We start from the raw sequence: 14,716 nt of genomic DNA, 5'->3' as shown, positions 1-14,716 counted from the left end.
AAGCCAGGAAAGGTAACTGATATATTCAAAGCCAAGGCTCTTTCTTGTTTAATTTGACTCCTGTAATTTCTTTCTCACTGTCTCACCTGATTGTAACAGATTTTGTTTTGTCTGATATTTTTAGGGATATGAATTCTAACAGTTACGGTAATACTGGAATGAAATAATGAAGACAGAATCTGAAAGACTCTGAAAATCTGCAATGTGTTTTCAAACCTAAAGGTCATGAAAAGGAAACCTGTAAGAACTGAAACGCAAACCTGACTTCCTGTTATGAATAATTCTGTACAAACCCTTGATGTATAAGGCAATGACAATTGTAGCGACCGTTGTAGCAGTTTACGTCAGTGGCAGTGTAGTACAAATTCTGCTTACTTCTGTGCGACTGTCCTGTTGGTTGTAAAACCTAATTTCAGAACAACGGCTGTATAACTGAAAGCATTTTAAGCAAAATTAAAAGAAGCATAGTATGAATAAAGCAGCATGGTACAAACAAAACGAAGTCTACAATATGAATAACAAACAGGAGCAGAATCAAAACCACTGGTACTCTTTGTGTCCTATGCAGCTAAAGAAAAACAAGTAAAATATAGAGAAAGCACTTTTCCTGTTGTTTATGAGTCATGTTAGACATAAATCTGAAAGGTAACTTGTCAAGAATTTGTCACAAACAAAACCTACTATCTTGGAGCCCACTGAGGAATAACATCTAACTAAAGGCACATGCATTGTAACGTAATGATCTTGGGCTTTATATCTGAGATAACGCCCTCCCTAATGTTCTACAAGATCTGCCCTGTGGGTGTCCCACTTCCTGTTAATGTGAATGACACACACACATGCAGAAGGGACTGCTCCATTTAAGCCTGTACTTCTATTTCATATTTCCTATCAAAACCATTCTCTTCTAAATGGAATATCACGTGTTCAGGCTTTCTCCAAAACTGAGTTTTCAGTAAGCTTTGAAGAGAAGCTGAATTCACACCTGTTACAGGGAAGCCAAATCTAGTAGACTACAGGATCTCAGGGATTCTTTCTTCTGGTCCTCAGATGCTGCATTACATTTACACCACATCTGGCCAATGGTGGAAACAGGCATTCCCCTAAAAACCAGACCACATGTACAAAAGAATATGTATATACTTGACAGTCACACGAGTTCCACGTTAACATCAGGAAGAACTTCTTTACTGTAAGAGTGACAGAGCACTGGAACAGGCTGCCCAGGGGGGTTGTGGAGTCTCCTACACTGGAGATATTCAAGGCCCGCCTGGACAAGTTCCTGTGTGATGTACTGTAGGTTACCCTGCTCTTGCAGGGGGGTTGGACTAGATGATCTTTTTAGGTCCCTTCCAACCCTTGGGATTCTGTGATTCTGTGATTCTGTGACAGTCACAATTGATTACCAACCAACAAGAGAGCTGCATCATTACAGTCTCCAATTACATACCAACAAGAGCAACATAAACACGTAAATGGGCTGATCCCTTTATCACTCATAGGTTAATAAAACTGAAGGTTGCTAGCAGATCTCCCACCCAAACAAGGCAAACAGGTCCCTCCAGTAGCTCTTCCATATCTGTGATCTCTTTAGCAGCTGGCTAAAGCTGACCCTTGATCCCTCCACTGTCCTGACATCTGGTCTCCCTGGTAGCTGGCTCCTGCACCTCCCATCCTGCTCACCACCTAGTCCAGTTTTAAATTCGTATTAGAATCACACACACAAATGGGTCCCTTCAGCAGCAGCTGTTAGATACTCAGTCTGTTGAATAGCCAATATCCAGCCAATCCATCTCTCCAGTTGCTAGCCCTCAGGCTTGCAGGATTCCTCAAGCCTTGGTCTCTATCTCCAGCTGCTGGCACTCAGACCACTCACTCCACTCACCAGATAACCTGGCTTGAAATCAGCTAGCAGATCATACACACATGTGCATGCAGAATAGAGAGCCCACTCACACAGGGAAACATTCAATTACCGAGTTTAACAGGAAGACAAGACATACTGTGACAATCAGGCACAGGGCATAGCCTGACAAAAAATGACAGCAGCTTGACTGCATGCAGCTGACTGACCTCTTTTATCCCCTCTCTTCTCCATTTTCCCATACTTGCTCCTCTCCCATGTATCTCGACCCCTGCCTTTGACTGTTTTTGGCTCTCCCCTAAACATCCCAAAATAAATCCAGTGCTTTCCCACATCTCTTGAAACATCCCATAATAAATTTTATGCGATCCTGCAAGGCCTCTCAGATATCCCATTGTAAGTTTTCTGTTTCCTATGAGATTCATGATAACCAGTTACAGAGCTCTGGCTGAACCTCCTCAAGGCATTGAGTGGTTCCTTTAAGGTCCCATCAGTCAGTGATCTAAGACTTCTGCTCTTTGTTACTGTCTTGTTATCTCTTCTTCCTTGGGGTTTGGGTATGTGAGAGTTTAATTTATTGCTTCTTCTGTCTCTTGTCTTTTATGCTGAATAACCGGTAACCAGATATCTTTACATTCCACATATCTTTAGAAGAACCTGGAAAAAATCCTAATCAAACTGATCATTTTTATCAGATAAATTCATATTTGGGACAGAGCCTAAGGTGCTGCTCTACAAACTTAATGAGGCTACTTGAAACAACACTATTCAGCCTGTGGCTGGGGAATCTAATTCAACCCAAAGTAGTAAGAACACAGTCTTGAAAATATCTAGCCCCTCTACTCACTTAAACTTGAAATATCAAAGAGACAGGGACATCTAAACAGATTATAAACAGTGAGATTGTACATTTTGAAAGTAAGAAAGAGTCCAAAACCAATCTTTGGGATTCTCAGTCTCAGTAAAACTACCTAACAAGTGCTGGTGAAAGACCAGGTTTGCAGCATTACAGTTGGGTACTGCAGTCAAGTCCATGCTGAAGGACACTGGTCAATAATTTGTGGAGGGGAAAGTTGAAGACCCAGCCTATGCAGTAGAAATCTTGTCATTGCCTGCCACCAGAACAGGATGTCATTCTTTCTTTAGTCAGGAAAACTGGGATCTTTTAGTGATTTACAGTCAAATGAACAGCAGAAGGAGGTGCCCTGAACTTCGTGTTGTGTTCTGGTTCTGCAAACCTCACTGCACATCATGAGACCCAAGAGCAAACAAGATTTGTGAGAATCCCTGAGCAGCAATATAAACTGCTTTTGCAAGGCACATATCACCTAGCAACAGGAAAAGGGTATACATCAATTGGCATTAATGATGGCTGCTATGGGAGGAAAGCAGAAGCCCAAACGCTGGCCCACCAGCAGGTAAAATTAGGTTGCCCTCTTATTGCAAGCTCCACAGCACAGATACAGGAGATGGCTGTTGATTTATTTTCCCTCAGCAGAGGAAGAGCTAGGTGGAAAGTACATAAATGAGGAATTATGCTATGCTCTGCAAAATTTCTGTTTGGCTTGAGAGTGTGTGAGCCAAGAAAACAATCACTGCATAGTGCAATGGGAGGAGAAGGGGCACAACAGGCAACATACATTGCTACAGCTGTTACTCACCAGATTATTTATTATCCATATACAGATACTATTCATGAATTGGGAAAAAGCAAGGAAAGGACTCACATAAATCAAGTGACAGACTATGGAGGCTTACCAGCATGAATTCTAGAAGGGTTCAGGAGCTCCCAGCCTTCCTTGTCATCCACGTAATATTTATATCTGTTATTAAAGCCTCCATGCAAAAACAACACCAGGCTTATTTTAGATTCTGACTTAAGCTTATAGAGAGGACACTGACAGCCCATTGATTAATTTATAAGTCCAAGAGCTCATCATGCTGTTCATTTCAATATATCATTTGGGCAGATTTAGTGGAATGTAAAAAGACACTGTTGTTTTACCCACAGAAGGAGCCAAAGACTTGGGCATCCGGCATTTAAAATGTCTCAGTCTTAGATTCACTTCGACTGCTTTTTTAACCACCTTTTGCATTTTCTTCAAAGGATGACAACCAGGCCAGCCTTGGGCATCACAGGCCACTAGAAACTTCCAAACCTTAAACAAGACATTTGAAAAATTGCCCCCTCTTGAAAAGTACCCATTATGAGAAATTGGAAATGTTTTCATTAGTGACACCCACTGAAATACATCTAGCACAAATGCATGGAAGCCCATAGATACCCAATTCACACTTGTGCTGCTCTCCTGATGACACAAGGTGTAGAAGGGCTTCAGCTAATGCCACTCAGATCTTTAGCAGCACAAAATATGGATGAGAAAAATCTGTGCTTTAACTCTTTCCATCTTCTGGAACTCACTGACCACTTAGCTCTTTCCCCCTATTTTATCATATTTGGTACACCTGTTCTGGTTTTGGAACTTTCGCACTGTATAACTTTATCTTGTCTCTGACGCACATAACAATTGACTTTTACCTCACTTATCAATTACCATGCTCTTTGTCCTTAGTATGACATCCAGCTACTTTGTCTCTTTTAACATATTGAAAATTATAGGCACAAGCTTCACCATGGGCTGCACCACAGGCTGCCAGGGAATCTCTGCTCCAGCACCTGGAGCATCTCTTGCCCTCCTTCTTCAGTGACCTTGGTGTCTGCAAGGTTCTTTCTCTCACGTATTTTCAGTCCTCTCTCTGGCTGAAATTGCAGTTTTCTTTCCCTCCCAACCTTAACTATGTTATCCCAGAGGCACTAGCACTGTTGCTGATGGGCTCAGCCTTGGCCAGCAGTTGAGTCCGTCCTGGAGCCAGCTGACATTGGCTCTAGTGAATGGAGAGGAAGCTTCTAGCAGCTTCTCACAGAAACCACCTCTGTAGCCTCGCTGCACTAAAACCTTGCCATGCAAACCCAGTACAATGCTGAACAAGGGCAGCAAGGTCTGATGAGCCCATGTGCTGTTTATTCCCAGCACGGCTTAGCTGGCCCATTTAATGAATTAGTGGAGGCGAACACAGGGGATCTTTTTAAGATCAGATGCTTCTTTTAGCTGCTCAATTCTGTGGGTACATAAAATACATCTTCATCTTGTGGTAATAAAAGGTTTTAGAGTTAACTATACTAAGTGCCCAATATGGAGAATTTATTTCTAAAAGAGTAGAGACAAACTTCCTTTGAACCCTGTTATTGAAGAGACAGGCTCAAGGAAAAGATAGAACCATATGCTGGATGCTGAACCTGTCTTTAAGTGTGGTTACCTTTTTCACTAAGTACCTACTTGCCTTTAGAGACCATCATCAATTCTAAGAGCTGCAAGTTTGCCTCTCTCTCAAGAGGCATTTAAAATGAAATGGTAGTGCCTAATGCATCAGCTGATTTCTTTTGGCAGCTATGAAAGAGAAGTTTCAAGTTTAATTTAAATACCTGTGAAGAAATTAAATACCAGTGAAGGTACACCAGTGTACCTATAGTATAGTTATACTAGGATCACATATGGCTTATGGGATCTTGAAAGAAGTGTGAATGCAGGGGATTCTGAATTGCTCTTGAAGCATCAGTCCTGTGTGGAAAGTGTAGGGGAGTGAAAAGAGGAGACCAGCTTCAGAAGGTACTTCCTGTGCCAGCTCAGCCACTGCCATATGCTTCTCAAAGTTTCATATTTCAAGACATTTCCTTAAAAGTGTATTCTTGCACACATTTATACTGCATATGAATTTATGAATCCCTGGGGTGGCCTGGAGGATTGCAGAGCCCACCCCCATCTCAAATGTATAACTAGAGATAAACTCTTTCTGGTCTTACTTCCCTCTCCTGCTAAGCGCAGATGGTGCACGGTTTGGCACTAGCACAACGGCAGCGCAGGCTGTGCCTGTGCAGTGGGGATTTTCCTAGTTACCCAAGAAAGAACAGAGATGAGGAGATGGTAACTTGGGCTGACTGTGAAAGGGGCACATAGGAGAAAGTTAGCAGGTAATATATAAAGTAATGACTTTCTTTTTCCATTTACCAATGTAAATTTGTTTTGTTAGTACTACCTTGGCTGTGAATAATCTATTCTTGTTTCGTATAATTGCTTTCTTAAATCATTATTGCATTATATGCTCTCACACGCCTGCTACAGAATGTCTTGTTCAGATCCTCACCAGCTAACAAGCACTGGAGACATCACTGTACATGCATGTGTCACCTATTCTGGCTCTGTGTACTTGTCAGAAAAATGTGATAAGCAGCAGTCTTAACTGATATGATACAAGCATTATTCATACAAGGGATAATTAAACTGTATAGGATCTTTGTAAAATATAAACAGGCAGTGTGGCCTGATCCTGGCCTCAAGCTGGGATAAATCTAAATTAATCAATGTATTTACTGATTGATTGACATGACATGGAAACTGAGTGCAATTTGACTTCCAAGTAAACCAAAGAATCAGTGAAAGCATAAAGCTGTCACGTGCAATTATGCAGCATTTTCATGTAAGCAGGCCAAAAGTGAGGCACAGACCATCGAACTAAAATTACCTTAGTGAATACGAAAGAAATGGTTCTTACTTGGTTCTTTGAATATGCAAGTCACATCTTCATATTCTGGGTTATGACGTAAAACTAAGAAAATTGTGTGTAGCTAATCTGACAATCCAAATCGCCAACTGCTGTACTCAAATGAAAGATATACATAAAAGCATTGTATACAGAAAAAACTGTCCCAGAGATACACAATTTTATGTGTGTTCTCTAAAGAAAAGCATGACCTTTGGGATTATCAAAACGCAATGCAGGTCTGAAATCCCCGACGTTGCAAAACTGCGGAACTGACCTGTGGCCACGAGAGGGCAGAAAGAACACTCCTTGCAAAGCTTGATTTTGAGGCGAATAGTCAACAGAACCTGGGCTGTAAATTGCCGTAAGAGGGTGCTGGAGGGCTTAGGAAAATGCAAACTACACGGTTAGCTTTACAACAGCTACCTCTTGAACTTTCGATGTTAATAAAGTCTGGTCATACTCAGCTTTCCACCTTTAAATAACTATCCCTAGAACAAGTACAATTAAAAAAAGAAATCACAGTGGCATTTGGCATAAAGCCTCAATAAAGCATTTCTTGAAGTATTAAGCTGTATATCAATGCTTTCTAACTTCTCCCTTTTAGCACTGGCTTAAGGGTTAGAATGCGTATAATTTCTCACTTCAATAAGCAGCTTGCTTTGGCTCCTTTTGGATCCAACTGCATGTGTAGTTCTCACAGCATCACAGATATCAAAATCAGTGAGAATTCCAGAGAATGACATCTCAGTCCACTGAAATGCTCACATCCCTCTAGTTTCTCCATCACAATTAGGGGAAAAACATGAATTAGATAAATTACTTTTGTACCTGTTTAGCTGAGCTGTTCTTACTTTATCTCAGCACACCACCACAGCGGTAACAGAAACACAGTTTTAATCAGTTAGAAATGATCTTTCTATTTTCCCTTCCCACTGGCTATGTCACATTACACCACCTGAAGCATATAATTTTTCAGTGTAGAGGAGGTACTGGTTTAGTACCTCTGCAGCTTGTCATCTTTTCTGCATTAGTCACTTGGAAGGTTAAAAGAGATCCGGCCTGATGTAGCCTGGTAAGGGAGCTATATAGAGAGGTCTCAAGGACCTTAGTCCTCCCAGTTAGTTATTTCTCAAAGAAACTCACTAACCTGGAGATGCAGGTGGCAGAGATACACCCAGCTTAAGTACTGACGGATTTACATGTTGGATGACCTCTTCTGTATGAAGTTTTAGCAGGTAGAAGTGATGTCATAACCCTTTTTCCTCCAGCTAAGCACACCCTCTATAGTAACAACTAAGGCGGGTCATTCCCATAGTATCTTAAAACCATATCTCTAAATCTTCCACAATATTTTTTTTGGAAGGAAATAACAGAGTTTTTCAACAGCTGAATAATTAATGAAAGAAGCAAAAGGTTCTGCTGAGCCTTTCCATACATCCAGCTCCAGATACCATGAAGCGTGAAAAGGAAATATAGAAAATACTTTTTTTTTTCAGACTATATTAAACTTGTGAACTCTGGGAATTACTGATACAGCTGTATCACTTGTACATGGCACAGACATTAAAGTGTAGTTCACTTTAATGTGACAGCCAACTCATCCATGTTAAAAACAAACCAGTGGTCCAAAATCATAATAAACCAATTACTGGCTCTACTGGATAATAGCAATACAACAGTGCATTTAATAGGTATTCAGAAAAGCTATTTATGTATTATCACTTGCCAAATTACTTACTTCCAGCTTTTTCACACTGCTTTTGCAAGAAAAGCAGGACTTCCAGCTAATTTTGCCCTGTCTGGTGAAAGAAACACCAGAACAAAAACACTCTTTTCAAACACATCCATTTATTTTGATGCCAATTCAACTCAAACAAAAGCCACATTGAGAGGAAAGATCAGCAGAAGAAAGTAAACCAGATCAAAATCTATCACCATGTCTGTCAAACACAAGGCAGAAACATCCAGCAAGTCAATTAACGGGAATCCAAACTCCACCAGTGGCCAGGTCCAACTGTTTTGAAGGATGGTGTGAAAATCCCACACAAGAACTAAGCAAATAATACTGGTATCTCCAAGAATGGGAATAAGAAGTGGCAGTTCACAGAAGTCTTGCTGATGTGCTGCATGCCTTATTTGAAATGTTCTTGGCTCAGGCAGTTTGTCAAGAATTGAACTGACACCCACATGACTTTACTCAGTTCTTCCCAATTAAACTTTCTGTAATGAACTGCCTTTTGGTTTGGCTTGTGGCTCTATTGACCGCTTTGCTCAGGAGAGGTAAAACAGCACATCACCTACGTGTGTCTCGGATCCCAGCTCCCAGCTGTGCTCTAACATCCTCCCTCTCACGCACTAGGTAACCGTCTGCTGACATCACCAGCTGCCTCACCATGTATCACCTCAAATGATCCAAACACCCTCTCACTGTGATATTAAATACTACTGGAACACAGGCCAAAGCATACTCACAGTGCACTGCACTGAACAAGGACATAGTCTTAGTTCACAGTTCTGCCCTATTATTCTCAGACTAAAGCCAAAACATAGCACCGTAACAGCTTCTAGGAAGAAAATCAATCCTAGCTGAAACCAGGACACACAGTTTCCTATTAACCTTTCCTTCTGAAGACAGAGAGACAATAAAACTTGAGATGAGAGCAGCTACTCCCCAGATACTGTCTCCTGTTTTGGAATAATATCTCCTTGGGGCTCAGTAAACACAATATTTGAAGGCTGTTACATTTAGAAATTAATTTTTAGTTAGGTGTCATTCATCAATACATGAATGTATCATCTTCCTATACATACCTGCCTTCTCCCACTGGAAGCTCTTCCTCATCAAAAGGCTCATAGTGAGATAATTCATTCTCTTAGCCATAGATTTCTCAAAGCTCTGGTGATGAAATGTGAATCATCATGTTTCCTGCTTTGGAGAGATGTCACCCTGGAAACCAGTGATTTCCTTTGTGGGTGAGTTCTCCTGGATGAATAAGGACTTGGAACTTTGGTCCTGCCAGCACCTGGCTCCACCTGACTTCATCCACCTTTCTTCTGCTGCTGTCTTCCCCTACCTATTGTCAGCCCTCTAGCTGGAGTGGCCTCACTGCACTATAACCCCCTTGGCTTCTTCTGCCAAGGGACTGGGCCCGTTTGCCAGGGAGCAGCAATGGACAAACAGTGGATGTCCTTCTGCATGCATTGGACAGTGTCCAGAGAACAATGTTCATAGGGATGCCTTAACCCTTGGTCTGGATCCTACTGCTACATGCAGGTGTCAAGGGCTGGGAACTTGAGATCCCCAAGCCAGCCACCTGGAAATGCTGTGCAATGAACTGTTTCTGGAGCTGAAGGCAGATTTTAGGATTTGTGTGGTGGCTTTGGACTAGTGCAGCTGCAGAGACATGGGATGTATGGGTTCAGAACCCTTTTGATGAAGGGGTATGGACTACTACCTGTCAGTGGAGCTGGTGTAGGTATGATGGGTATGACTGCAGATGGGTGTAGGTCTGTATATACATTGTAGATTTGGTGGTGTAGATCCCTGCCTCAGTGGGCAGCTGCTGTGATTGAGCTGCATAAAGCAGCTATGAACTCCCTATATGTGCAACAGGCTGGGACAAAAACAGCTACTAGTCTTAGGCCCCAGCTGTAAGTCTGGCAGCCAAAAATACATTTACCAGAAAGCTGGATATCTAGGAAATTCTGCTAGGGTCTGAATAGCATAGCCTCAGAACTGCATTACATTCCAAACCCACAGCAGTCCTGCTGGAATGGAAGTCTGGCTTCTGTTTCTTGCCCACTTCCAGATCGTGAATGAACAACTCTTAACGTTTGTCTCTTTGCAAGCCACTAGTACTTGAATCTGTCATCAGTATGAGATTCCCACAGTGCTCATGAAGACACCATAGCAGACCACCCAACACTCTAGAACCAGAACTCGTAAAGGTAAATGATTCCATTAAAACTATTTGATATCTATTCACTGCTACTAAAAGTATTTTCTAATGGTTATGTTTTTCTGGCAAAGCACAATTTTTTCTTTCTGTTTTAAGGAAAGAAAATGCTTTCTACTATGTGCAATAGTCTGCCAGTTCCCTGGGAAATACAGCTGAAAAAAGGACTACTAGAATATGTTATGTATCTATATATATATGTATATATATATGTGGATTTAGGGCTCAAAATCTCCTGAAATAGCACTCATAAAGAATAAAAACATGCACATTATATTTCTAATTTGGAATAAACAAGGATCTTTCACAAACTTATCACCAACATTTATCACGTTATTCTTTGATAAACTCCTCATTTGAACTTTCTTCTTTTCCTCGGTTACAAGTTGACCTAGAATGACTGCGATAAACTTTACAATTAGAATTTAAAATTACAAGAAGCTGCATTTTGCTTTCACAGTCCTCAGTGTGTAGCCAGGAAGTTTCAGGAATCAATGCATTTTCACTGTATTTTACAGGCACAATTATATTGTTAGCTAGGGGGCAGGATATGGCAGAACTCCTTCAGTGTTTAAGTTCTGGAAAGCTGAACACCCCTGATGCTTAATACTCTTGGGGTTTTCTTAATCTAAATTTCTATTTTATTTATTTTGCATACATATCAGTGTCCATCATTAGCCTCAAGTCCTCCAGTGTCCTTTCACCTGAGATTTTATCTTATTTGTAAGCAAAATCAAATCTTAGTTTCTGTCTTACTGACAGCCTTCTGGTTTACTACTGCTGCAGACTTCTTCCATTATTTGTAATGTCTTGTATCCAACATCTGAATTCCAGTCAGAGTATTTTGAAACTATTGGATTATCACACTTGTCAAACTGTGTCTTCATGCCTTCCACTTACGTATCTTCCCTAAGGCAAGTTGTTGTTGCTTTCTTTGCATTAGAGGAATTTGGGTGGAATTTCCATCTGAACTGTTTTAACTATTGACAGACTTGAAAGTTTACTGAATTATAGGCCTGATCAAGATTTTAGTGAATGTAAAGATTCACGTTGGCTACACAAGACAACCCAGCAAAAGGAAAAATCAAGCTCAGGCTGCGATGTTGCAAGCTGAATGCACCAGCAAATCGTCTTTCAGATGACAACTGTTAGACCCAACTCTGAAACACAAACAAGAAATAAGCACAGCCAGGTCATAACATTCTTTTCTCTGTGCATGGGAAAGTCTGTATTGTAACACAGTCACTAAACTACATCTTTTTTTGCTAATGAAAACACACACTCGCATGAACTCATCAGTTTATACCTGAAAAGAAGGTGGTTGCCTGTTTTACAAATGTTTTTACAGTGGTGCATTTTTTTCTAATCACATAATTACAAGCAGATGAATAAATAGGACATCTTTTGTTCTTGAAAAGCTTGTCAGCTTTGAAAACTAATGCGTACATGATTTTTATTACTTTATCATCTTGGTCTAGGGTGAGGCATCCCTGCCCATGGCAGAGGGGATGGAACTAGTGATCTTAAGCCTTTCCAACCCAAATTATTCTATGATTCAATGATTCCATGGACTAGTTTATTTGTTACCAGTATTTCAGGGACTGTAGTGACAGGACAAGAGGTAATGGGTTCAAACTTAAACAGGGGAAGTTTAGATTGGATATAAGGAGGAAATTCTTTCCTGTTAGGGTGGTGAGACACTGGAATGGGTTGCCCAGGGAGGTTGTGAGTGCTCCATCCCTGGCAGTGTTCAAGGCCAGGTTGGATGAAGCCTTGGGTGGGATGGTTTAGTGTGAGGTGTCCCTGCCCATGGCAGGGGGGGTTGGAACTACATGATCTTGAGGTCCTTTCCAACCCTAACTATTCTATGATTCTATTCTATGATTCTATGATTTGTATTGGTAAACAGCATCTCTGAATAACCAGAGACATATGTGCGTGTGTAATGCTAGGTTACATATACACAAAGAAAGTACCCTAAGGATTTTACCCTACGATCAGACAGTCAGATTCAGTGGTGATACACTAGGAAGATGTATATGTAGTTATTTATATGCTTATTGGGCAAGTATTAATAAAAAAATGTTCAGCTATTCCCACCCCAAAAAAATCCACTGAACTCTAAACCAGTGTGCTGCTCAGTGACTATGTCTATGTTGGCAAGCACAGTACAGGAGAAGATGTGTAGAGTTAAACAGTTGGTTCTGAGTATCCGAGGTCCAGAAAAAAAATGCATTTCACGTGTTCTTTACCTCTAGTGTGATTCCAGGGATTGAGGGTCCATTTGTGGCTGCAGTACTCTCCTGGTGCATTCCTGGAGCACATCTGCCAGTTAATTTCATCCAGAAGGAGCCCAGACAATGTACTCCAAGATCAAGGCACTGCAAAATAGAGACCATTGGGAGATTCATGTCAAAAGTGCACTTCTGATCCAAATTAAAATGCCAGTGTGAATGCATCCTATGTGAACACATACGGAGGCAGGTTCTAATCCTACCCCTTTATGAACTCTCTTTCCACAGACCTTCTGGAAGCTGTTGGCAATGCATCCCCTCAGATGTGTTGGCTTCGTGCACTGATCAAATCAGTTATTGGAGCCCTTCACAAGCTCACAGTCTAAGACACTTTATTCACACACTCATGTTTAAGCTCCCCCTTACAAAACAAATTTGAGGGGGAAACATAATGTTTAAAAAAGTAAAGAACTAGTGTTAGCTTTTTGTTTGGTTTTTCTCAGAACAAAAGATCAAGAAATCTGGAACTTGGTTGTCAAAATTCAGGATAAATCTATAGTTGTGGAAGTTAGAAATGGCAATAGTCTCTACTAAATCATTGACTACATTGACTGTACTTCTGAGGTTCTTACCAACTGCTCATGATGCACTCTAAACCTTTGCTCACCCTAGCCCTTTTTTGATATTCTCTGGGCAGAGACACTTTCATCTGTGTCCTTGAGATTTTCAGTATCATTGGATCAATATTAGCTATAAATGTTTCTTTAGGAGAAGGAGACTTGGAAGCATTTTAAGCTTAACAGAGCCCTGTTTGGGCTGAATGGATGATCAGACCTTTGTGTGCAATGCTTCTCTTTTCTGTCAAAGGTAAAGGACTGCAACTTAATAACCTATAGATAGCAGTCAATAGGAATGATTTATTAATGTTTTCAGAGAGAGTCAGCTTAATGAGTACGAACACCACAGCCATGCAGGTGACTTGGCATCTGCCTTCCTATGTTCAGAAAGGGGAAATAAGGCTTTAGATAAAATAGAAGAAACGGATGATTGAGTTCCTTCAGAAACTTAAAAACATAAAAGCTTTCCAATAATCTATAGCTCATCAGATTCATATTTGGTTCATTGTACAATGCAAACACATTGTACTGGCAAATAACAGATGGGTATCTCTTCCTAGTCAAACTCAATGATGTATTTCTTCCAGGCAAGAACTATTCCTTTAAATGTTCTGTGATTTTGGTGTCCATCTTTACAACACTAAATCAAAACTATGTAAGGTGAACATGCATCTAAACACATCAAACTGCTTGATCTCAAATGACACAAATGTATGGACATATACTGACTATCCTCAGCCACTAGCACGTCCATGTGAAGTGCCTGACACAGCTTGCATTCAGTGTGAATTACAGCTACTAAACAGTAATGTTTCTCATGCCTCTCTAGAGATGGAGAGAGGAGCTTTTCAAAGGCACAAATAAATGCTGAAATCAGTGTGAATTAGATGCTAAAGCTTCCATCTGTGTCATTGCATATATTCACTGCCCATATGCCAGTATGGGCGCAGTACTGAAGGGACGATGCAAGTATCTACATGCTGGAAGCTAAGACTCAATTACACTGTAAGATGTATGTGCTGCACATATCTATCACCTTTCTTCCTATCACTGATCAAAACATGATAGACTTGATTCAACCTTCATTAAACAATTGCCAAACACCATTGTACTTACTTCTAGTGACAGTTCACCATAACAGCATTACCCAGAATAAGGCTGAGATAACTAAGAGCCAAGAAAATTCAACCAGGTTGTCATTGTCATGGCAGGGGGGTTGGAACTAGATGATCTTGAGGTCCTTTCCAACCCTAACTATTCTATGATTCTATGATTCTAACATATCAGGTAGCCATCACTGCTGCTTCCATTAAAAGACATTTTGGTTTGTGTTTATTTTTTTCTTTCAGATATAGAGTTCATGGAATCCCTTCACTTTTTCCAGCTTTCTTAGGGAGCAATTCCTGTATTGCCACAAGACAACAGGGCAAAGGATAAGTCTCC

The 14,716-nt window shown here is 40.7% G+C and overlaps 1 protein-coding gene across 4 annotated transcripts in view; it reads left to right on the top strand.

The window, feature by feature from the left end:
• The window catches only part of NPVF (neuropeptide VF precursor), a 69,088-nt gene extending 68,559 nt beyond the window's left edge, over positions 1 to 529 (top strand). For all 4 annotated transcript variants that reach the window (XM_065669193.1, XM_065669192.1, XM_065669194.1 and 1 more), the window contains one exon: positions 125 to 529. In XM_065669193.1, the coding sequence (XP_065525265.1) occupies positions 125 to 132 (8 nt within the window). In that variant the 3' untranslated portion in view covers positions 133 to 529. The remainder of the gene's footprint in view (positions 1 to 124) is intronic.
• Positions 530 to 14,716: the final 14,187 nt, after the last annotated feature.

This window comes from Lathamus discolor, chromosome 2 (assembly GCF_037157495.1).
Source record: "Lathamus discolor isolate bLatDis1 chromosome 2, bLatDis1.hap1, whole genome shotgun sequence".
Lineage (NCBI taxonomy): Eukaryota > Metazoa > Chordata > Aves > Psittaciformes > Psittacidae > Lathamus > Lathamus discolor.
Note: the sequence above shows the minus strand (reverse complement) of the source record. Positions and strands in the feature narration are given on the sequence as shown.